Source organism: Neodiprion lecontei, chromosome 4, assembly GCF_021901455.1.
Source record: "Neodiprion lecontei isolate iyNeoLeco1 chromosome 4, iyNeoLeco1.1, whole genome shotgun sequence".
In the NCBI taxonomy this organism is placed as follows: Eukaryota; Metazoa; Arthropoda; class Insecta; order Hymenoptera; family Diprionidae; genus Neodiprion; species Neodiprion lecontei.
Window position 1 is genome coordinate 36,362,171 of NC_060263.1, and position 27,143 is coordinate 36,389,313.

At 35.4% G+C, this 27,143-nt stretch overlaps 1 protein-coding gene across 2 annotated transcripts in view; it reads left to right on the plus strand.

Annotated features, from left to right (window-relative positions):
• LOC107225318 (MAP kinase-interacting serine/threonine-protein kinase 1) overlaps positions 1 to 27,143 on the plus strand; it is a 95,194-nt gene that overhangs the window by 42,764 nt on the left and 25,287 nt on the right. The window contains exons 1-2 of one of the 2 annotated variants that reach the window (XM_046738487.1): positions 608 to 675; positions 12,580 to 12,670. Coding sequence is in view for 1 of the 2 variants with exons in the window: in XM_046738486.1 (XP_046594442.1) it covers positions 12,580 to 12,670 (91 nt within the window). In the remaining variant the exon portion in view is untranslated. Of the gene's footprint in view, positions 1 to 607; positions 676 to 12,579; positions 12,671 to 27,143 lie in introns of those variants that run through there. The other variant, XM_046738486.1, reaches the window with a different exon arrangement.

Here is a 27,143-nt window from a genome sequence, read left to right on the forward strand (position 1 = left end):
AGAAATGATAGGCGCAAGAAAAACAAAACATCAAATTGCAATAATTGTAAAGATTGTAAATTTTTAACCGTTCTACGTTTTGACTTTTGTATACTTCGAGTTTTTCCATTTTTGAAAATTTTACGAAATAGAATTTCGCTTCTTTGATGATTCGATATTGTTCACTATCAATTTTCCGATCTTTCTGTATTATGTAGGATAATTTTATTTTATTTTTTTTTCACACGATACAAAGTGCTCAAAATTCGAAAACAAAAACTCTACAGAAAACTGACAACGACCGTGTTTTTCACGAATATTAATTAAGGCTTGGAGGTTTTTCCGAACTTAATTACACGCCTGAGAACTTTGTATCAAAAGTATAACCACATCGGAACTTCCCACTTGCGGAATGATCGATCGGTGTTTCTAAGCGCAAAAAATCAAAAACACGTTTCGGATCACATAATTCACGGTTAATAGCTCGTCGATACGAGCCGTTTCTTGTACATGCCAATATTGTCTCAGGATCACGTGCATTAACAGATAAATACATAATGAACGAGAAGGAGGAGGAGGAGGAGGAGGAGGAAGGAAGGAACGAACGACGCAGTAGTCGCGCCTTGATTCGAGTCGTTGATCACCAGGCAACCTTTTGGCCATTCAAAAACGAGGAGTACGGTAGTTTTAGTCTCTGTAAGAACGGCGATTAGTCATACACGGTTTTTGCTGCGGTGTAATAATATAAATGGAATCGTTAGCTATTTACATATATACACATATAATTGGCTAACGATTCCATTTATACATACGTATATATATATATATATATTTTTTTTTTTTCTCTCGCCCTAGTTTTACCTTAATTTTGATAACAAAAAAACAACTCCCTAATATAATCAGATTTTTATCTCAACTGTAACTCGTGCCGGTAAGAGGGACGATTTCCCAATTTAAAATAAACGTATTTCGGACGTATAATAATAATCAACGTATATTTTATTTTAAGGGTAATAATGTTTTAAAAAATCTTTAACCGCAAGGTTTTAGTGGGCATTGGTGCTACAATCCGAGAAAAAATTCACATAATCGTATCTGCTAATATCCACGAATTGCACATCCTCGAAATCTGACTTTTTTCCATTTAGAATGGAAATTTAAAATAAAGGCACGGCTTAGAGTAGAGATAGACTGAAAAAATTTAAGAATTGTTTTTAAATTATTTAAAGTTGAACTGGGGGACGGTACGGAAACAAGTGTGTATACGTTATAAAGATTTGAAACATTTTGTATTATTGTTAATATTATTACAGTTTTCTTTTTCAATTGAAATTTATTTTAAATCAGGTTCAAGTTCGTGAATTTGACGGAATAATATAATATGAAGATGAAAATTTCAGTCAGTTTAGTTATGTCGAAGAAACGTTCGCCGAAAGAAAACTATTACTTGATTACCTCTTGATTATAACTAATTTGAGGCTTATTTTTCTTTTACATGCATGCTTGTAATTAATTTTTTGCCGATCATGCAATCTAGCCAATCGTTTTGTCAACGTTTTTGTCCGTAAAACGTTTGGTTTTCTCAATTACAGATATTCCAACGAAATTTCTAATTCCAAATAATCAGTGTCAGGTTAAAAATCCAAGAAGTTTGTCAAAACGCATAAAATCTATTTTGATAATATAATGTATCGAAAGGTCACGAAATTGATGTGTAAAGAAAATGCTGAGACTTTGGTTTCTGTATTCTTCCCGTATTTCAAGCTTTTTCATTAATCGCGTTATATTTCGATCTTTGTCGTTATTTCATAATTGACTTTTGTTTCAAATAATTTCATCCAGAACGTGAAAGGTTACTGCTCTCTGTTTTATTATTTTTTTAAAAATCTTCTCTCTACTCCTCATCGTATCTTTTTTTTTTTCTTCTTTACTTTTGGAGCGTTATAATCACAAAATCTCAAAGAATAATGTAGAACTTATCCATTATCATAGAAACAATGACATCAAACTCGTCTCCGTAATTATCACACATGTAGCATTTTCGAGTCAATTTGTTTTTCGATTATCTGATTTTATTTTTCTTCTTTATTCGGCTTTCTTTATACTTACACAGAAGGATGAACACGGTCGATGGTTTCACACTGCCTGGGTCAGGAAAGTTCATTGGCTCTTTTTCAGGCGTTCTATCCTACCGGGTCGCCTCTCTTGCGAGCGAGGAAATCAGCCATTGCAGTTATTTCATTTTTATACCTACGTAATATTATAAATTGACGGGAGGGTTCGAGTATAATTGCTAACATTCAAAGAAAAACATTCAACGAAAAGAGTGGGAGAGAGAAAAAAAAATTCAACCCTTTCGAAATTCATTTTACTTTGAAGTAGATCGTCGACGACTGACTGAATAAATCCTCTAATGGAAGATGTATGAAAATTTGAATAGAATTGAAGAAAAAAAATTTGAAAAAAAAACACTGTTTTTCAAGTGGATTCTCACATAAATTCATGATAACACTGGCAGAAAAGCGAAGATGTGGAATCGTACGTACCGACTTTAAAAAACAAGATTACGACGTGAATTACCCTAAATTGATCACGTATGGATCATTGTGTACACTAAGAAAAATTTCATTTGTTACAGTGACTAGAAAAATTGAGTAAAACAGGTGTCGTTAAAAAAACTGTTTGAATATTGTTGGAATTAGGAAAAACGAGGTACGCCTAACCATTTTGAAAATTTCTCTCAGTGTACGAAAAGAAGAAGAGAACGTGAATTACTCGATGTTTAAATTAATTATACTAACAGCGTATAAAATTAATCGTCGGGAATAATTTGAATTAACGAATTATCGTACACGAACTTATTACTTATACATGCTAAAATTTCTTCATCCGTTATAAAATCGAATAAAATTAATTGAAACTGCTGTCCCATTATTGTATACATCCGATAATTAATCAGCCTGTAACTCTTACGCGTCGATCTTTATAACGATTCACGATGCGTGCACATTGCATGCATTCATGCATGTAAAACCGATCCACTCTCACACTGCCTCGGCATTCAGGCTTCAGTGTGTATGCGTGTGTGTGTGTGTGTGTGTGTGTGTGTGTGTGTGTGTGTGTATATATCGCCGCATAGGTCAAAAACCTTATAAAACACGGGGACTGTTACGGACACGTCGTGGCCCGTCCCATCATGCTGTCACTGCGCATTCATCGCCGACACAGTTTTATAAAATCGTCGCATACTCTTCGTCTTTTTCTTATTTTTTTTTTTTTCTCATTTCTCATTTCTTGTCCCCGATCGCTGCATCGGCAGTTTTCTATCGCAAAACGTCGAACCATGCGTTATAAATTGTACAGCGTGAAAAGATTTTCCGGAGTCATCGTCCTCGTTACTCGCGACGTCGATAATAATTATTGCAAAACACCACGGTGTGAAGAATGTTCGTGAAAAATTCACTGGCAGAAAAATTTGGAGGTAAGATAAAATACAATAGGAATATAATACGCATCGCGATGATGAATTGTGTTGTACAGTATAAATGGATTGAAATTGGTTCGTCGTATTTAACGTAGGCGTCACATGTATCTGTACTTACATCGAATGAAATTAATTTCATCCGCGTGGCCTGAAAACCTTGGCGACAAAAATGCAAAAGTTTCTAATTCTAGAAGATATCTGTAAAATTTTTTAACCGGGGATAAAAATTATTCGAAGATTATCCTGCATAATTACATATATATGTATTCACATGCACCCGTTTTCGTTTTATCATATTTATTTACAAATACACGCATATACGTTATGTAACTGATAATACGGACGAAACAACAATCGTAATATATTTAGCGACTAGAAGGAGTGAAGGGCGGGGGAGGGCAGTGCAAAAAATAAAAAATATTAACCTCATTGTGCGTTGTTTAAATTATGCTTATTGTAAATTAATGTACCGTACGTTTTTTCCAATCAACTAGCGAATCAATTCTAATATGAAAAATATTACCCCTCGAGAGTTTTTTCTCTGCTTGTAATAATGTAAACGATAATAATAATAATAACAATAATAACAAGCATTTTTAAAGTTTGCACAAACACATATATAATATCCATGCTCTAATTCCAATTTCTGTTTATAATAATTACATTTTTTATTTACTCTGTCTCTCTCTCTCTTCGCTGCTGAACGACCTCTAATTTTTATCGCTCTTTGAAGAAAAATTTTAATTGAAGGAAAAAAAAAAAAAAAACACCGTCACGTATTTTCTTAATATATTATAGAATAAACGATATTATACGATGACTATTATACGACAGCTGTACAAATACGCGCGCGTGCGTGTGTGTGTACATATATGCATATAAATAGATATAACAGTTCCTGTTCCGCCCTTGGAAATGTTTGTTTTCGAGCGTTGGTTTGAATAACAAAAATTTACGAAAACGACAAAAAAAAAAAAAAAAAAAAGAAGGAAAAATGGGAGAAAAAGAAATGAAATTAATAGAGAAAAAGAGAGAAAAAACCACGACCAAGAGTAGACGCGTGTACGTTTTGTATTTGAAGTGAAAAAAAAAGAATACGAAATACAAAAAAAAAAAAAAAAAAAAAAAAAAACAACACGTGATTACATGTTACAGCGTTGATTGGCCGAAGACACACGGGATGACTAATAGAAAGTCTCCGCGTCTAGTCGGCGATATTTGAACGCAATCTGATTGGCCGATGAAACGTCGCGCATCTCTGACGCCTGATACGTACTTTATACCTATATGTATATATGCGTGTAGGTAATATTTATAATATATGTATACATACTCGTCGTCGAAACGCTAATAGGTATGCATATAGTGTGTTGATACTTACGCTGCAAACACACACGGAGAGACGCACATCGAGTTTGCTGTTATTCCGCGGTTACTGCGTTTGCAGGCTGCGAATTAATGCTGTAACATGTGTTAGCGTGTGTTGTAAAAAAAATGTGTATATATATATATATATATATATAATGTATTATTTTTTTCTAACGTAGAATCCCGTAAAAACTTCGTTCAGGTTTAACGAAAGATTCTGTGAAAAGTTGAGCGCGTTCTACGTTATGTGGAAGATCGACATCGATCGATTGTTAGCTTTTTTCGAATTTATTTATTTTTTTTTTTCGAATTTGAATTTGCGAGGAAACACGTTGTAGCCCTGCGATTATCGTTTCTTTCTTGAAATTTATATTGAACCGAAAAATATAGATTCGTAACACAACGACATATCGACCGAGAATCTTATTCTCCTAAATTAAAAATTCATATTGCATTATTACTATTTTATCGGATTCAATTAATGATGAGAAAATCGTCGGATAAACTTATGAAACGTCAACTGGAGACTTGATGTTACTTGATGTTAGCGTGGGTCGTATTTGTGACGTGAATTGATATGACCGTTGTAAAAGCAATGAAAAAAAAAAAACAAGACAGGTTTTATTCACGATACTACACGAATTTTGAAAAATATGTATAAAAGTGAAAAATCAACCGAGCGCGAATCTTTGGATGGTAGAATCTTTTTTTTTTTTTTTTTTTATCCAAACCTAAATAAACTTTTCAGTGGATGCCATAGTGGAAAATCGCAAATTAATTTTTTCTGCAATAATTTAGAATAATTATATCATTACAATGTATAAAATTGAGGTGAATTAGAAAAATCAACTGTAGATGATCATATTATGTAGAAGGGATCAAAACAGTCGATTCGCGATTTAATCTCGGATTTGTTTATTCATTATACGTTTATCGCCGTATGCTCCATAATTGTGGCATTATGTAACGAGAAGATCATTGAAGAAGGAGAAAAAGACGGAGGGGAGGAGTTTTGAGTGGTAGGATATTAACTGGTAGGAAATCGACAAAATATAGAATTAGAAAATAACTTTTGAAATCGTAGATTTATCATAACATGATGGGAGCCTTCTTTTTAGAGCTTTCAATTCCGTACAAAAAATATGTATGCAAATTTCCTGTACGACGCGTCGTTAGCCAGTTATAAAAATCTGAAAGAGCAAAAATCATTTTTCCCATGTTATTCTTCTGAGAAATAAAAAAGTACGATACGGAACCTTTTAATGTTAATATTAAGAGCTCAGATTTTAACAGGCGTATTTTTATACCGAAAAATGAAACTTTTGAACCTGCTCTGAGATAAATTTTTAGTTCCGTTTCCCGCTCAGTCCTTGACTATTTTCGTTTTTTACCACAATCGAAAAATATTGTTCCAGGTAAAAAATGATAATTAGTTCCCTAGCCGTTACCGGAAACTCTGGCATCCGTTACTATTCTTTCTCATTACGATCGCCGTTGCTATATTTTCATCCAACTGTTGCGAAATTTTAACGCTCGTGCAACGATAAATTGACGTTAAAGCCTTGTTTAACTAAAAAAGTAGAGTAAACCGAACAAGCTGATTTTGCGTTGCAATAACCAAAAAAGGATCGACGATATCGCAAAATGGTTACGCGTACCTCGTTTTTCCTAATTCCAACAATATTCAAACAGTTTTTTTAACGATACTTGTTTTACTGAATTTTTCTAGTTACCGTAATAAATGAGATTTTTCTCAGTGTGTTTGGAGTTTGAACAGAATTTTAAAAATTTGTTTTTAACCCTAATATATATATACGTATATATACATATCGATGTATTTACAATTATACACTTACGTACATCGGATTCGCCTTCGATCGGAAACGACGACGACCTTCAAATTTTCGTCGACACGTGTCGTTGGGGCAAAGATTTCGCATTCCGCGATTCGGATCTTGCGCGGTGGCCTTATTTGTTTATTTTTAATTTTTTTGTCGGTATTTTTCGGTTTTTTTCTTCTTCTTTTTTTACAAATCTTCATTACCGTCAAATCGGCGCGCAACAAAAAGGCAACGCAACGCGTATACACTCGAGAAGACGCCCGTTTATGATACTAGACGTATCTGAAAGATTCCACCTCTGCACAATCGTGCCAATCTACCACGCACCTAAATATATAATCTTTACAAAAATTGGTTACATATTACGTATGTGTACGTATTTATTTTCACGCCGCGGATCAAGGCCAGTAGTATTTAAATCTCTCTCCCGGAATTTATTGTCCCATGATATATATAATGTATATGTATATATATTGTTTTATTTATAAATATATATATATGTATTTATTATACCGCTTAAATTTAAATCGTACATTTAAATGTAAGGGTTTTTTTATTTACCAATTTGAATTACAACATTACATGCCTTCGACGTTGTCTATATTCGTCGAATCGTTGTACGTTCAGTTCATCATTTTTCTTATAAATTGCAAAAAGGATTTATTATCTCCGGTAAAAATCAATTTTAAAAGGTCATTTTTTCGTATTTGATACTTATTCTCATATTTAAACGTGTAGCTCGGTGAGAACGGCATTGGGGGAGAAAAAAAAAAAAAGTTAAAAACTTCACATTCTTACCACTCTTGTCACGGACACCTAATCCTCGAAACTTTTTGAAAAGAATTATCCATTCTTTACAGAAGTCTCCTGCATCGACGAAAGCAATTCTCAATTCAAACGGTTGAAAAATTATTCATATAATCCTCCGTGCAAAAATTCATCTTGAATTTGAAAATTTTTAATCGATTTTTCCTACAGCGTGATTTTCAAACTCAATTTATGACAAAAAAAAAAAAAAATTAAAAAAAAAAAAAAATATCCTTCCGCGAGAATTTTTTCCTTCCTATTTATTCAGCAACAAGTTTATGACGATACGGAAGTGGTTGTAAAAAATATTGCTTCCAAACGAAACAGTCTAATTTATATACATATGTATATATACTTTATTTCTTGTCGTCTCTGTTTTTATCGTCGTTATAAGTTTCACTTCTATATATCCTCTCAATAAAAACCCTATAAATCTTATTTACACGCCGCCGATCACTACCGCGTTACGCTTTCGCTCATACATGTACAACGTGCAGTGTGTCTGTGTGTGTGTGTGTAAAGAAATGAAGGAAACATACAAGCCGCGATATCGTTGCCGGTAGTGCAATAATTGATCCGGTACGAACTGGGCGAACCGTTATACACAATTAACAACAATTTCGTAACAATTGTAGAGCCGAACAATCGCCCACTGCTAATGTTTCACTAATCTAACCTAATCTAGCTTAACCCACTTGTGTATTATGTATTATTATAAACTTGTTTGTCTAGGGTCGTACATACATTATGTACATTTGCCTAGATATGTGTAATAATAGTGATCGACCGGCGACGAGTCTAATTGCGGACCTTCTTCGTTTTATTTTGAAATTAAAATTGATGCCATCGATATTCCGACTGTCACGACGTCTTTTTCGCGTTTTTGTACCGATCGCGTGTGTTCTCGTATAAGTGAAATGACACCTTGAGGTGGGATTGAAATTCCGAATTTGAAATGTTTCGAAAGCCCCAAATTCCGAGTTTTTTTTTTGTGGCGAAACTTAGAGTAAGGAAATCAAACTTTGACGAAACATCAAAGTTTCGAATGGTCCGAAACCCGAGGATCAAAGTTCTTTGCTTCAAGTTTCGCCGGAAAAATAATTAGAGAAGAGAAAGGAAAAAGAAAAAGTGTTTTTCAATACGAGGATAAATTTGAAAACGAAAAGCAATTGCAAAAGGGTTATAAATAAATAATTGCGCGTTAACGGTGTCGGCGTGAAATTACAATTTTTGTAAACATCGATTCGGATTCACGATTTTGTACAATTTCTCGTATCCGTGATTCCCAGTTTTTCATTTAACGATTATTTCAATTCTGTCACACTTGTACGCTGTAATTATTATAACGGTTTGAATTTTGTTCACCTGTCGATTCGCGTTATTAAAACCGCAGATTTCCCGCAATAACGCTTTTCTCAACGCTGATCACCGATTCCTTTTATTACGTTACATGTATTCTGCCGTGTAATAATTCATCTGGCGATTTGGAATTGCCGACTTCCATATCGAGTGAATAACCCATCGATTATGCTGATTGTATGCATGTGTGTAACGCATTAACGCGGATCTATTCGACGTCTCAGAGATTAAAAATAACCGTATCAAATCCGTGATTAAAATAAACGTATCTTCACGCGATGGATAAAATTTTTTCCGACTACGGTAGTAAAAGATTCTCTTCATATTTTTCACCGATTCACCGAACATCGACTAATTTCAATTCGTCCTCGTTTCCCGCAATCAATCAAGGGTTCTGAATTGCTTTTTAACAACCCGCAATTTCATCATTCAATAAGCTTCGATTCAATATCTAAATTATACCTATAATAATAATTATATTTATAACGGAATTTATCAACTATAGTTTAAAACTGTAACATATATATATATATATATATATATACACACACACACGTATAAGAACTCAAGCAGCGTGTTTTAATTCCTGTGAAACATAAAATAGCACGATTTGAAACGTGTACACATATCGCTACGCGGTATGAGATCGTTTAGGAAAGAGATACAGGTACGTGAAAAGAGTGAGAGAAAAGAAGAGTAGGAAATTTAAAAAAAAAAAGAAAAAAAAAAGACGTTCAATAAGAACATATGTGCCAGACTCGATTTAGCCACAACGCAATGCGTCGTACATGTACGCAAATGAATACACATGCAATAATATACACGCGCTGGTTCTCTGAACGTACATAGCCTATTATATTACATATAGTGTGTGTACAACTATGCGACGTTATTGAATTGATAAAAATAAATTAATCACCGTGTTAATTTCCATATAATAAGTAATTTAATGGACGATAAATGTTTCCGCAACACATCGCATCGGATTTCGCAAAACGTTACAGAGAATGTAAAAAAAAATCTCGATACGCGAGATTATATTACAATCTGGCGAAAAATAGCGATAATTGTAGAAGGGCGAGGGGGGGGGGGGGGGGCAACATATGTATATTGTTGAAATTTTATACAATAATAGTAATAATAACGATAGTGATGATATTATAATCGTGACGAGTAATGATAACTGTGAAGTAACTTTGTCCAATATATTATACATTAAAACAATATATATATATACGTAAGTCTCTAACCTTTTTAATGCGTAGCTTTTCATGGCTCGTATATGCTGTTTAGCGTTTTTATTTTTAATAATAACTTTTTGTTTTATCGTTCTTACAACGAGGTTACAAGATTGTCTTTTTCTTTTCTCTCTTCTCTTTCTTTTTGCACTCTTTTCGACTTTTTCCTCCTTTTTTTCTTTTTTCTTTTTTTTTCTGTCCTTTTTTTCCCTCGCCCTCCTCCCCCGGCCCGAAAGAAGACATGTGACTAAACGGTTATATTTGCACAATTGATTAAACACTCGTTCGCGGCTATAACGACACGCGATATATTTCACCGCGGGTTGAATATTTTTTTCCCCCTTCCTCTTCTCTTCGTTAGAATTATTATCTGCGGCTAATGTTTTTTTTTTTTTTTTCCAATAAAGGGACGTTGCATATAATTATAATAGTAATACACTTCCATGAGTATATAATGTAAAGAGAAATTGTTATTTGTTTGTAATCGTGAATCATATTACTTATAATGAAATTTATTGTTATGTGATTTCAACAAACGTTGTTATGCGTTACACGTGCTTATGTTATTTTAGCACATGTATGTAGGCGCGTACTTGCATAGAAATGACTCATCGAGTCGCCAATATTTTCTCATTCATCCTCATCCAGCACGATTATAATTATAAAAAAAAAACTCTCCTGAAACACGAATCATAGTCGAAATTCCTTGCCGCGCTAATGTTTAGATAGCGGAGTCAAAAATAGAGATAGCCAAATTTACCAAGCGACGTTTTAAACGGGACAAATTCATCTTCGTTATACTTTTTTAGAAAATTTTTTACGATTATTTTCTACTCGGTACGAAATTTTGATTAAAAACCTCGAAAAACCGATTCGTTTCTTATGCGAGAAAAGACTTTCTATGGGTGGGTAAACATTAAGGAGAAAAAAAAATATTCAACATATTTTTTGAATTGTTTAGAAACAATTTCAGGCGCGCGAGCGTCGAAATTCGATTTCACTCTTCTTAAGGAGAGGTCTAATGTACGTGTATATATATATATATTAATATATATAATATATATATATATATTAATGAAACAGAGAAAGAGATATTACCGTAAGTTATTGTTATTACGGTCAAAATCGTCTTTATATGTGTTCCATGTGCGTTACGTCGCATCTATATTATACATTATTATCGTTCAGGCCTCCTTTCGCTGCAGCAAAACGATGACTAATTGTAAAAGTACAACTGATGTGGGTCATCATTTTCTTTTCCAAATGGGCGGGGAGGAGCGGTGAGGGGGGGATTTATTCGCGTTAATTAGTGTACAATTTAGGTATTACTCATATATTGTATACGAAGTGATTAGATCGTTTAATTAATCAACTGATCGAAATTAAAAATAACATTCGACAAAAAACGACAATTTAAGTCCAGTCTCGAAAACAACGGTAGGTATAATAGAATGAGAAATAAAAAAAAAACAGTGGGTTGCGTAACACCGAAAATCAAAGTGTCGATTACACACGGATAGGTATTATTTATGTGGTAAATGCAATCGCCAATCGGATAAAACTCGAAACGATAAAGATAAGCGGTTTCAACATTTGTATATGTGCGTGTGTTCATGAATATTTTTTGTATACACGTATTACAGGTATAATACATTGATTGGTGGGTGAACGAAAGACGATAAATAACAAAAACAGAAGTTGGCATTTCTTTTCTTTTTTTCAAGACTTGTCTGGGAATTACTTAGAGATATAACCCAGAATAATTATCAATCGCAAAATCAGTTTTTCAGGTTTACTCTACTTTTTTAGTTAAATAAGGCTTTAACGTCAATTTATCGTTGCACAAGCGTTAAATTTTCGCAACAGCGATCGTAACGAGAAAAAATAGAAACGGATGCTAGACTTTCCGGTAACAGCTGGAAAGCTAATTTTCATTTTGTACCTAGAACCATATTTTTCGGTTGTGATAAAAAATGAAAAAAGTTAATTACCGAGCGGTAACTGGAACTAAAAATTTCTCTCAGTCTAGGAAAGTGGAAATGTAGAAAGATCAAAGTGTGGATCGAAAGCCATGATGTCGAAACTTCAGAATGACTTGGAATACTGGAGAATTTTGACAATTCTGTCTTATAGTTTTTCGTACTTCAAGCTTCTACATTTCGTCTCTTCTGTATTCCGACATTTTCTACACTTGATATGTAATTCTATGAAACGGATTTTTGCGTTTTTAAAAAAAATCGCTAGAATGATCTTTCTACATTTTTACCATCACCTATTTTTATTTACCGATTATATTTATCTTACATTTAATTAACCCTCACTCGTTTTCTGATAATATTCAAAATTGGGGTACATATTTCTCTTCGTCGTGCAGACGGAAATTTTACATGATCGTGAATTTCGTTTTAATGAATGCATATTGTTTACTCGAGTTCGACGAGAATTTTTCTCAAAAATATCCGTCGTACATAAATTTGAGATATATCCGAATCATTTGTTTCAGGAGGAAGAGGTTTCGTTGTTGGTCGAAGGTAACGAGGAGGGGACTGAAACTGCGGAGAGCGGAAGTGGCAATTCAGCATCTTCGTCGCCAGGTAAATATTTTGTTTAATAATATACCGATAAATCGCTTGACATTGAAACCCAAACGATCTTGTCGCATATTACATGATATAATTTACATCCATTATCCAAATTGTCGTTCTCGTACGGATTGCCTTGCCGTTGGAAGTTCGTTCGACTGTGTTGAAAATGTAATTGAAATTAAAAATAAAAAAAAATAAAAAGAAACGAGAGAACGAGAAACGTTGAAAAATTCTCGGGAAAAACACTCTATAAACAAATAGTCATCCCGTAAGGCGTGCCAGTGTTCGATATGTACACATATTTACCTGTCGCAACGTTACGAATCGAGTTCTAATATCCGGAAATGTCCAGTTTCTTTTCTTCCGCTAATGTTTATTTTCCTTTTCTCACTCGTTCTATATCTTCCTCGCAATACGTTGTTACACGCCTCTAAACGGGGATAAAAAAAAAAAAAAAAAACTGAGAGAACTCAAACACGCCGCAGACTTCGAATCGTTGTCTGTGGCGATGATTATGATAATAATGATAATAAAAATAATACCAATAACAACAATGATGATAATAATAAACATTACATTATCATACTCTTGAAATGCGTAGAGGTGTATATATGTGTATGATAAATATAAAAGTGAAATGACTTTTTTCTCTCGAATGAGTAATATTTCAAACACTGCGCAATACATTCACCGTGCACATGGATGTAATATACCTGTAAGGTAGGTATGATGCGTTATATTTATAAATAAATATTCACATAAATGCACGTTTAATGGTGTATATACATTAGGGTGGTCCTTATTTTGGGTAAGTCGGAATTTCAAACCTCTCACCCCTTGCATATCTCCCATTTGCCAAAAAAAAAAATGTGTGCAAAGTTTAAGCCCAATCGGACAACGTTTACCCGTGGCCCAAGAGGGTCAAAGTTTAATATTGGAGCCACATGGTAAAAACGAGCTTGAAGGCCTTTATTTAAGTAGACCAGCGAAAAAAAATCGTAGCAGGCTATAATCCACAAGATTTCTAACTAAATTCACAACTAATTGAATGTACTGATACCGAGTTCCGCCAAAAATTTCTATGTCGAGTTGTAGATGTACGTATTTGTAGATGTACGTATGTTGTAGAATTTACGCACTTACATCGACAACTCGACATAGAAATTTTTGGCGGAACTCGGTATCAGTACATTCAATTAGTTGTGAATTTAGTTAGAAATCTTGTGGATTATAACCTGCTACGATTTTTTTTCGCTGGTCTACTTAAATAAAGGCCTTCAAGCTCGTTTTTACCATGTGGCTCCAATATTAAACTTTGACCCTCTTGGGCCACGGGTAAACGTTGTCCGATTGGGCTTAAACTTTGCACACATTTTTTTTTTTGGCAAATGGGAGATATGCAAGGGGTGAGAGGGTTGAAATTCCGACTTACCCAAAATAAGGACCACCCTAATATACATATACCGGCACAATCCGTTGAAACTTGAATATCAGCCGCGCATGCGCGAGTTTTATCGGCTGTTCGCGCAGGCTGGCCATCCTGAGTTTCAGCTGCCAAACTCTTTCTGCCGGCGATGTGGTTGATACGAATTTTCGAGGTTAGAATCTCAAATAATTGAGGTAGCGACTCGGAAAGGCTTGGGAAGCATTCGTTATTGGTTCGGAAAGTTGATTCTTCAAAGCACGGTCGGAATTTAATGCTTTTGCTCTTTGAAAATTCAAACGTAGACGTTTTGCGTAGGTTGGCCCACCTGCATCGCAGACAAGAATTATCGCTGCGGGAAGATTGCGCCGACCAATGAGATTTGATTATTTGGCGCATGCGCGGTTGATTTTCAAATTTCAAGAGATTGTCCCGGTATACACCTATGCACAGTAAACTGTAATTCAGTTCTTTAAAAAAATCTTCAATCTTTACGCCGCATGTGTTATGCCAATTAGTCGATATTTATCAACTATCATAATTTTATAACAATAAATTACAGTTTCACCGTTGTAAACATAAACGCTTAAACACTTTTGAATAAATCTTTGGAACATAGAATTAATTCAAAATCAACTTTTCATCGAGTTGCAGCTGAATATTATGTGATACGGGCAAGTTTAAATTGCAAAAGTTGTCATTCCCAACATTGATAAAATTATCTTTTTAAATCCACTGAAACGTTAAAAACAAATGATAACTTTTTTTCTCTAGAAAATTCTTTTTTTTTTACAACCAATAGCTTGCTCTCTGTAACAAATTGAAAGAAAAAAAAACGTGTCGTCTCGCGTAGGGTTTGTCCTGAAAATCGGAGATACTTCATAGACGGCTTACCCGAATAATACTACAAACCTTCGGGATTTAAGAAATACCCGAGACATCGACGAAAAAAAGTGGCCGAGATGACGGAGAATTTCTTACAACGTACAACATTTTATTTCCACCATTTTTTCGTTAATTCTATCGTTCTAAAACTTTTTTCACCAAATACTTTGTACTCCAGTTATTATAATAACTTGAATTTCACAGTCGACGATGAGTAGAATAATTTTTATTCCTGATATTGTTCTTTATCATGTTTTTCTATCTTTCTTTTTTTCTATTAGACATCATGGCAAAGTCGATTTGATTTCTTCGCTTTCTTCTGCCAATATCTGGATAAACGTAAACTAAATTGCAATAATATGCATTCTTTTCTACCTCTTTTGACGTGTATAATAATTCAACGGCTCCATCTCGCCGCACGTATACAATTTTTATTTATACATATATGTACGTTTAACGTAGGTGAAGTGGGTATTTGGGTGTGTGGGCAACTTGATTTGGGTTAAGAATGTTTTTCGCATTAAGGGTGGGGGGGGCTCAAAGTTCATCGACCTGCGGCAAAGAAGTTTCTAAGCGCGCGTTAATCGCAACTTGTTTACCAAACAGCCGGTGCAAAACTTTATCTAGGCATTCACCTTATTGCACATGTGAACCTGTTACACGTGTACTTATAATATGAATTTTACGGTTCTTTGACGAAAATCGAACGCACGGTTTTGCCGCTGACGATCGTCTTTGGGTGAAAATAAAAAGGGCGTTCAGCCGGGTAATTTGTAATAGTAGAAAAAAATTTCAATCGAAAAATACTGCCAACACTTTATTTTTTTTTCCCTACGGTTTACAAAATTGTTATTTTCACAATATTGAAAAAACAATGTATCGTGGAGATCCTGCAGGTTAATGTTTTATTAGGTGTTTAATGTTTCAACTATTCTATGCCAAGAGAATTGAAAGAGTGGGGGAAAAAGAGAAAAGATTGACCCTACAGTTGTAACACAAAAGTTTTTTCAATGCTTATTTTTAATACGTATAGTAAATTTTTTTTTTTTTTTTTTTTCCTTACCTTTTGCCTTACAATTATTATTTCAACAACTGTCACGCGGATAAATGAATCGGTTTTGCTTTATTTTTCCTTTTTGATAATCGTGTACAGAAATTCATTAATTTTCACTGGATTGTTGAATGAAATTTATTTAAAAACTCCGTGCACGGTCTGCAGAATTTAAACGAATTGTATTTATTTTTACTGGTAATTAAAATTCAGGATTTAATTATAATATATGGTTATAACGTATTGGTTAAGATATATGGGAAAACATGTCGATTAAGAAACCAAAACAAAAAGTAAATAAGTAACAAAACTAAATGGAAAAGATCGTCTCGTTTAAAACGCGGTAAAAAGAAATCATTTAAACAGATTAACAACGATTGTTTACAGTCGAACGAAAATATTTATAACCGCGCGTGCGTTGGCGACAATTTTTCCTAATCCAAAACCAAATGTTGTTCACTGAAATAATATCAACGTTAGCTGTATAAATTGCTCTGTCCATTAAGCGGTGAATTTAACCTTCAGAGGGCCGGCATTTTTCCCTTGAAATTCGATATTCTTTAGAGGTATCGCTTTTGTATATAAATAGTCAACACGTCCGGTGGAGTTGCCGAGTTATCTGCTGACTTCTAAAAGAACCGGGCCCTCCGAAGGCCCTGTAAAGGTTAAAGCGGGCCGAGATGAGCGGTGATTTCTAGTGAATTAAATTTAAAATATCCGTTTTACGCCCCGTTGGTTAAATTATTTATTCATGAAATGCAAACCCGTCAAAATTCAACTCCTCGAATCACTTCCAATGACGGACACAATGAACAATACACTGATTTCGATCGCGTTTCGAGGAAGATATATTAATTCGTCAGATTTTTTTATCGACAATAAGATTTTAATCGGTATATAAATATATTTCTGTTATCCATGGGCGAAGCAAAAAACAAATCGTCGATTTAAATGTATGGGTAAAAGTTGATTCTCTTGTATAAAAATCTTTTGTTCATTCGATCGACATGTTTATGAAGCGGTAGAGATAAGACAAAAAAAAAACTTTTTATTTCTACTAATTTTTTCGTGCATCGGCATAAATATAATAATATGTGTTCCGTACGTACGTTTTCTTGGAATGAAAAAAAAATTTAAGTGAAAAAAAGAAACAGCAAAACTTGTCGCCGTGGCGTGGAACAAAATCTTTGCTTGATTGAGAAAAAAAATTGACAATAAAAAAAAAAAAAAAAAAAAAGAAGAAAATCAAACAAGTTTTGTTTTTATCGACGAACGGATGTTTGTCTAACGGTGTATGGCTATGAAATGCTTCAGAATTTTATAGTTTTTTTTTTTTTATTTCTTCCACTTCCCACTGTTACATGTACGTTACGCCGTTCACGATTCTCCGTTCACGCATGTATATGTGTTGTACAAATTTGATACTTAATTGCGCGTGAATTGATTATTTTCTTCTTTTTTCTTTTATTTTCCTCGATGGTTTTTTTTTTTTTTTTGTTTTGCTTTCAACCTTCTCGATTTGTCGAAATCAATTAAAAATTCTGACGCAATAAAACGGCGAGAGTACGTACGGAGTGATGACAATGTTTGCGAGTAATGCCAAACGGGTTTATTTTCTCGTTTCTTTGTTTTTTTTTCTTCTTCTTCTCCTCTCAATAATTATCTGCGCCAGCAACAACGATATATTTCAAGTATAAACGGAGAAGAAACGGGAATAAATGAAATGAAATTAAATGAAATGTAATGAAGAAACCTCGTTCAATTATTACTTTCTTATCTCTACTTTAATATCGGTAGGGAAAAATCCAACGAGTCGAATGCGTTACGAGCGCGTGATGTTACATCTGAAAATTTTGCGTCAGAAAACCAATCGTCCGTTTGCCTTGCAACATATGTATGCTAAAATTATGCGATTATACATTTATTGCAAATTTATTTATTCTATATGTATAAATTTGCTAATCGCAAGACTTGTGGCTGGTTTCGTCCTTGGGAAGAATTCCGGATGATAGGTAAACCGCAATTACAGTCCTTCGCGGCTTTAAGTTCCTGCGTATCATCGCGCGGAGTGTTTTAAACGTTTTTTTTTATATTCCAATTGTTGTTCTCGTTCTCCTTCTTGTTTTATACATGTATACACTTATAGTGTGTGTGTGTGTATATATGTATATATATATATATATATATATATATATATATATATATATATATATTTTCATGATAGAAATTATAATGCGAGTAAAAAATTTAAACAACGTTATCTTGATTTAGTCAATTATATTCGTACACACACGCATTGCATGCAAGCGACGTGTCGTTATATACGACTTACAGTAAATAAAACGTTTGACGAGTCACTCTAACGAGTGGAAAACAACGGATCAACCGTATACACACACACACGGATACACACATTTTTATATATATATATGTATGTGTCTACCCCTACATATGTATGCATGCACGTACGCAAAGGTGCAAAGACACCGTCGTACCTAATATGTAGACACGTTTAGTAAACATGCCTACGTGCACAGTGTTCTTCTATCCGCATCTAGGCGAGTGTGACGTAGAATTGATTCGCGAAACTAGCGCGTATTTGACTCTACCTATACATACTGGGTATACTATACACGCATATATATCTATATATATATATGTATATATATGTTTGTATATATATGTATATGTATCGCACTCATTATTGTCAATTGTCACCAACAGCCTTGGAGAAGTTTCGCGGCGTATGTTTCATAGTTCGCTTTGTACACAGGCACACACGTATAACATATATTTGTGTAATAACGCGGGCGAAAAATTATACGTGTCAATTACCTGCAATGGAAGGAATTTTTCATACAGGCATAAGTGCGGCGAATTCGAATGGAAGAAAAAAAGAAAAGATAAAGTAAAATCGGCCAAATCGTAATGAAAGAAAATTAATAAAAAATGGCAATAAAAAGCACTGCTATATATATATATATGTGTATATATATATATATATATATATATATATATATATGTGTGTGTGTGTGTATATATTATTATTACGTATAAAACGATCACGTCGCGTATCGCCGGAAACTGTTGTATAAAATTCCGTTGAATGTTGCCACGGATTTATCGTTAGAATGACTCGGAAATAACAATAACAATAATCTCTGACAGATAGCCTGTTTTTTTTTCTTTCTTTTTTTTTTTTTTTTTACCTCACCGCAAGAGATCGCATCTGAAAAATAAACGCGTATATATGTGTAACAACAACGATAATCTTTCCGGATCATGAATTTACGCCGAATTATGGGTTTAGTTAGTAGAATCGTGTATTTTATTTTACTTAATTTTTTTTTTTTTTTTTTTTTTATCACGAATCGTGAATCAACTAGATCGTATTACGTAATTAAACCGACCGATAATTTGTGAAAATTAATTGTCCGTTGCATCGTAATATAGGCAGAGCGTGTAGCGGGCGAGTGCAAGAAACGTCGTAGTGTGAGAACGGAAGAGAGGACGCGTATCCCTCGGTCGTTGCACGCATCGGTTATGCATACACACGTGCACACATATGTGACGTTTACGAATACGTATACGCGTGTAAAGACGTACCGAAACATCGTATACGATACTTGGTAGTATCGTCTAGAATCGTCGCCTAGTCGAGCATCAGCGTAGCGTTTGAGGGATTTTTCAAATTAACGAATATTCTCGAGCATCGACGAACGCCTAACGTGTAGTGATTTTTGTTACGTAATTGCGTAATTCCCGATTGTGTATCGGTTATTATCTCCTCATGAATACGTAAGATGCGAGCTACAGACACACACGGTTTCTTTTCACCTTCTTCTCTTGTCTGTGTAATTTTTATCGACTTTTGTTTTTTTTTTTTCCCCCATCCAGACTCACCGATCAAAAACGATGTTGTGATATTTCGTCTATAGTATAATTTCCCGGAGTCTGTCCGTCACGGTGTGTTTCTCCCTACTTTGGGCCGGTCAATCGCAAATTCGATGGCTCAACGATTTCTAAAACGAGTCGATTTCGTGTGATTTCTACCGATTCCAACGATTACGGGTGATTTCTCAGAAATCATTGATTATTCTGGCCTGTCGAGAAATGAACATTTATTAATTATCACAGATTAACAGTAATTAAATTACGATTAGGGATACGTGGGTATTAAATCAACAACATAGGTTGTTAATGAAATTGAAGTAATTTTTTTTATTCTCTTATAAACATTTTCATGAATACTTAAACTTTTTTCACTTATGACAGGAGACAAATGCTTGCTTATTAGTTGGAAAGTGGATTAGTGATTCTCAGTGATTCCCGAAATCACATGATTTTTTTTTTGCTCATTCCCCGTGATTTCCTATACATTTTGAGAAGTTGCGAGGAAATCAGGAATCATACGATTCGAACGATTTCTAACGACTTCTAGCGACTTCTGGCCATTCCCTGTTAGATTTCGGATGAGATGGTTCAACGATCCCTTAAGTGACCAACCCCTCGTTAAGACCACTCAAATATTGACTGTAACTGCAGTGGATATCTGTCATTGTCTCTTATTGTCACGTATATTCCTGCGTACACGTGGTCTCTCTGTATGGCAATATATTTCTTCGCATTCAACCGCGATTAGTTTCAAATTAACACCCGGCGCGTTCATTCTGTGAACCGAACGCGTTACTTCCTAAACGTCGCTTTTCTGTGATATTATATGTTGTGAGATAACGTTCAAATTGTTTCTGGAATTAGATTTTCGCACTTAATTATACCTTTTTACGTATAACGCGATATAACGCGAAACTGCACGCACATAAGTTGATCGATATAATGAATTGATACGGAAATTTGATTTTTTCATACGACTTGCTGCAACTTGTCAAGAAAAATTAGAGAATGATGTTGAAAATTACGCCCAGTCTGCAGGAAAACGCGTGGAAAACGGATCTGTACAATCTCGTCGTTTTTTTTTTTTTTTTTTGCTTCCTTTCTTCTTTCTCGTTTCTTGTTCGTCAACTCGCGCGGTGAAGTCTTCTCTTTTTTGTGTTTCCCGCACTGTGACGGGCTCTGTTAAATAAATTATGAATATACATACGATGTATATAACATGCATTACACAACGTACCAAACATCGAACCGTTCAATATTATACAGTTTGACCGATATCTCGAAAGAGCATCTTTTTATTGATCTTTTGAACGGGTTTGAGCAGCGACTCGGCACAGAATTTCATAATTGTTTTTGCGGTGGAAGAGTAAGGCTGTTACTACGTAAGCGTGTAAACTAATGATAAAATCAATGGTTCTAGATCTTACTATACGTAGATAAATTGACGGTCAAATTCCCCCCTTCGTCTCTTTCCATCTTTGTATACGCATTAGCTGTACGCATGGTATGTAGTTGTGTAGATAAGCGATTGCTCGAAATAACTTCACTTGTGTTCGTTACTTGTAGGCACGAATCTTGGTCAAGTACGTGTTGCGTAATCGTCTTTTCGCCGACGAGAAGTAAAACGGTGTGCTTGCTTGTTGTAGAGCAGAAGTGACAAATTTTTCCCAGAAGATCGTTTCTCCTTCGTTAATTACCGTCAATTTTCATCTTCAATTTTATTATTCTCTATTATTTTCTCAATCGAACGTTCGAAATATTCAAATATACACGGAAATAGTGCAATACTTTTTTTTATATCACGCTGATATATTACGTACATAGATACTATATGTGCATATGAATACGATGAGAATGATACAAGTAACAATTTCAAACTTTGTGCGTTACACGTATATAGATATGGATGAGTGAGTGATCGATAATAATCTTCCAAAGACAATAACAATAATAATAATATTTATTAAAAATAAAAGATAGTCGTAGGAAAAAAAGTGATCGTAAGCCTTCACTGATAATGAATATTATACCAGGGATTATCTCACAGATTCGTATCACATTTTCACTCGTGTGCTTCTTGCTCTATTATAGAATGCGAGGTTATGACTACCGACTTACGATTATACCACTGCTGCGCATTAAACAATCATTCCCATACCGCAATATCTTTTTTTTTTTTTTTAATTAAACTTTATCTTGCGTCGAAATGAGGGTTAAAACCGAGGCGCATGCGAATTGTAACATAATGTGTATACTTTTATCTCATCCGTTAGCTCTTTTGACTTAATTATCTTACTTTTGTTCAGATAAGTATAAATTGACAGAAAAACAATCAAACGGAAATTTGCACGCGCTGCAAATCTTACGTGTAATCGTCGTGCAGAAATGGGGGATGGCAATGATTTTTGCCGGTAAAAGAGTTCATAATATTGTTATCCGACGTAAACAGTTTCTCATCGAACGATTCCGTGCGCAGTGTTGGCTTAATCATTTTTTAATTTGCAATTCTTTCGTTTGCAGAGAAGATAACAAGTGAAAAGTTGAGTTTCTTTTTTACTGTATCAATTTTTCGCGTGAGGATATCTCGAAAATTAATGACTTTGGTATGAATTAACACAGTTCTTTCTAACTAATAATTGATTAAATTCTGACCAAAATCGGTCGAACCACCCCTGAGTTTATGATAGTGAAGATGGAAATCCTTTAGTCGCCAGATTTTTATTTTATTATTTTTATTAATCCTGATTTTACGAATGAATTTTTTTCACTATTCTACCTCTTATTAGGTAGAAAAGAACTCTCAGACTGAAAACGATTTCTTCCGCGGTCGATCGAGACAAACATGTCTCGGATTTTGATATTTTAAACTAATTTTGTTAACCAGCAGCTGCTGCATTCTTATCAGGTTGAAGTTTGTGACGTTGTTGTAATGATGCATATTTCGAAAAAGTCATTATCTTGCAACTTTAGGATTACCTGAAATTTAGCAAACCGTTGATACACCATCAAGAAACTGAGATTTTCTAAATTCAACTTCTTCACTTACTCCAAAAGTGAACAATATTAATTTTTTCTTTCATCGTTTCGATACGTTAACGTTACCAACTTAAACCTCGTGGATTTTTGCAATTACTTCAAGCGTGAGGGATCCATTGTTATTCTCACTCGGCTTTCGACAACGGGATTCCAAATTTCAATCGCAAAAAAGAATCTCAATTCTGTCCACGCACACATTAGTGTACGCCTTGTGCAACGTGCATATACCTGTATATGGCACACATATGTATATCTACTTGGGTACGTATATAGGTGCACAGTTTTGTACACGAAAACGCACTTCGTTGGTGAATGAATTCACTGTCTTCCAATTTGAATTCCGCACAACCTGGTTCTTCGGTGCTTCGGGAATTTGTGTAAATATACATTGTTATAAATATAATCCACATCCATTTTATCTATCTATAGATTATAGATGTACGGACACCGGTGTTTTCCTTGCATCGATGTTGGTAGACGCAGTTCAATTTCTTACCGCACCCTTATAGGTGTAATAATATTACGTTTCCTTCCATTTTTGATCCACGATTAAACCATTGTGTCATAAACTATTTACAATATTTACTTTTTTTTAACTTTCTATTTCTCTGATTTTAGAGAAAGAAGCAAGTTTTGTCCTCGATGGAGAAATGAAAAATTGAGTTTTCACCGGATCTCCACGTTTCAAGTTTTTAGAGAATCACCTCCAGTCATTCTGGGATGGACGTTTTGTGTCTGTGTATGTATGTGTGTGATGAATATTTTTTTTCCGACGATATGTCGAGAGCGAGTTATGTGATTTCAAATGTGTTTGGTTCGAATCGACGCGTCTTTTCCAAACTTAGAACTGATTAGATTTTGGCTTTGATCGGTTCAGTACCTTGTGAATTATTTAGATAAAAAAATTCCAAAAAGTAAAATAAAAGTCATGATATCTTGAGAATGGATTAATGGATGCGAATGAAAATCGGTGTTGTGAGGTTTTTTGGGTCGATGATCACGAATCACGAGCTTTGCAGAGAACTTCGACGGTCCTTGAAATATAAATCACGTGTAATAATGCATAATAACGATTTAGTTGTGAAATTTTTATCCACTTTTTTTATATTTTCTTTTCTTCTTTTTGGCCGAATCACAGAATAATTGGTTGGCCGTTGTAGGTCAAGTTTATTTATTACTCCACTTGAATTCTCTGAAAGCACATAACTCGATGCTGACTGTATAACATTTGTAGATATCTCTCTGAAAAGCCTGGGTTTAGGGTCTCTCCCCACAATTCTCACAGCGAGAAGAAATCACATCGATATTTAAATACTTCACAATTCGTGCGTAAATGTATTAAACTTTGATAAGAATTATCAAATGACCGTTTATCCATGAAATTTTCTGCGAAAGAAAAAATCGAAACGACATCCTTTCGCTTGAACGCAATTAACAAAATTCTTGTCTTTTCGTAAATTGTCCGTCTAGCCCGAAGAAGGGGGAAACCCGACGCTGGATTTGAGAACTGCCTGAAGTGGCGTTGGCGTGAGCCTAGAATAAGGTAGCGCATCGGAACGACAAGTGTGGGTAGGCATGAGGTGGTGTGTATTTAAAATGCCTCATCATTGGTTAAACCGGTCGGTTCACCGTTCCCTTGGACCAAGTCGCTGCATACCCGGCAGCCTGTGCACCTATCAACTATCATGTGTACATGTGCACACATCGTTTCCGAAGGAGAGAACGTGTCGTTTTCCTGCTGTAAGAAACGCTGGAGACTCACGAGCATGCCGAATCAGGAGCCGATAACAGAGAGGTAGAAAATCTTGGCTGCGAAATAAAAAAACACCATAATAACAACAACAAAAACATTAATAATAACAATAAAGAAAAAGAATCGTTTCGAACGAGCACTATCATTGCGCTATCGAATAATATGTTTATCTCGGTTTCTCTGCCGCTTCCGGAAGCGTGGTTTGCCTAATAAAAATACTCGGAAACGTTGACCTGCGGAGTGCATCAACCGAAATTGTGAGATCCTCCTGTGCTGCTATAACGTAAGAGGTGAAAGGTTTGAGGTTGAATAACACGCTCGGAATACGAGGTAGTTTTGTGCCTTCCGGTTTAATGTTATAGTTACTTATTTCTTGCGATTCCCCCGAAATCGCTACGCGTATAAAACACTCCGCGTTAGATTCATCTACGCGTACATTATTATGTACGTACCTTTAAGCTCTGAGCATCGTTGGATGTGGGATAGGAATATAATATATTCTATAACCGAGCATTGAAGAAGGGGAAACGAGGGGGATCGACAAAACTAAACACACACACACACACGACGTTAAAGTTCCGTCGAGAAGCGTACAGATTCCACGCCGTATATCGTATACCTTATACCGCGTCAGCGGAATTATTTCTTCAAGAGTAAACATCACTGCCGAAGTGAGGATTATCTAGCGAGGTTTTTTCGCATGCGGAGTTTCATCTTCTTATCCGGTATAAAAACGTACCTACGCGCAGAGGTATATTGCCGAGGAAGTAACACAATCAATGTTCATTTGTTGTACAATTTAACATTCCCCTTAGATAATTAAGATTTTTGCTACTGCGGTAACGCATCGGGGACTCTCGGTGTTACAGGCGGGTGTAACTGACGTGGACATCTTTCGATTAAATTCATACCTACGTTATATTTATTTAACAGCCAGAGGCGGTGAATAAAGTTTAAGAGGCTGCGTGTACGTAGAGCGCGATATTATCGGTCGTGCGTGAATACACATCGGCACACTCTGCATTCATCGTGCACTGAAAAAAGAATCGGCCGCGGTGATGGCGACGGAGGGAGGAGGGGAAGGGGTTTGGGGGGGCGCACCCGAGTCACGTAGTGCAGGATCGTTCGTTCTCGAAGCATCGTCGTAGATGAGCACATATAGTATTATATGTAGTGGCAGAGCTGAGCGAACGCAGCCAATGCTCGCTGGCATACGTGGCCGATACGGGACGAAGGCTGCGCGCGCAGCAGCATCACAAAACAAATGCCACGCGACCATCGGCACGGATGCGACCGTCGCCTTCGCCTCGCCTTCTCTCACACGACGATGCTCGTATTTCCGCAACGGTTTTCGAACGAGTTCGCGACCTGATGAAACCGCGCCGATAAATAATTTGTCGCCGTTCCGTTTCTCATCTCGACCACGTTAAGAGTGCCAGGCGAACACCTTTTTTTACCGTCCGGAACTCCGATGCTGCGAACAACCGCAGACGTGGAGGCGTGTTTCTTTTGTTTTTTTTTTGTTTTTAATAATTCTCAGAACTATTACGCGACGACTCGGATTTCCGAACATTATACCTGGTGGATAGATTGATTCGTACGCGAGCGTAACCCCACTCGTCAGGTGATAACGTCTTGTATCGCAGAACTTCACTCTGTCGGGTTCTCAATCTCAACCTTGCGTCGAACCGTGTTTGCATATGTATATATATATATATATATATATATATATGGATACGCGACACGGAATGTTGTATATCCTACCTATGCGTATAATCAATATTGGAAGAGAAAATTACCAAGAAAAATAAAACCTTATTTGTTACGTCTGTATCGAAGTATTTTCTTCTATCCTTCCCCTTCCCTATCCGACCTCGTTGATTAAAACAAAAAAAAAAAAATTATTATGTCTGCTTTGCGTCAATCCTGCGGTTTGTTGTCGCGAAAGATCGTCGAAACGTAAATAATAATAGTCTGCCGTTGACCTGGCGTGATTTATTATTTGAGATCAGTTATTATCGCATATTTTTATCACGGCTGTAAGAAAAAGGAAAGAAAATGGCTTCCTAAACATTGAACGGTTAAACGTACGAAGGAGTCTGCGTTACGTTGGCGTTTCAACGTACGTTATTATACGTATGTTTTTTTTTTTTCACCCTATCGTCGGATCGGTATGTTATGTCGTTATAATGCACGAATCGAACGTGGGATGGATAAAACAAGGCACAATGCGCGGTACGGCAGGACTGATGTGAATTCAGCTTCTTACATACACATTTACATGCAGCCAAGGATCACGGGACAGGATTTCTTCCTACACGTTCGCTTGCTTGCATGACGAACGCGTCGTGCAACCAACACCTGTGGCTACAGCGAATCTCAACGCTCGTTCATTGTTAGTTAGGTTCAGTTGAACAAATTCAGGATTGTTACCTTGCCT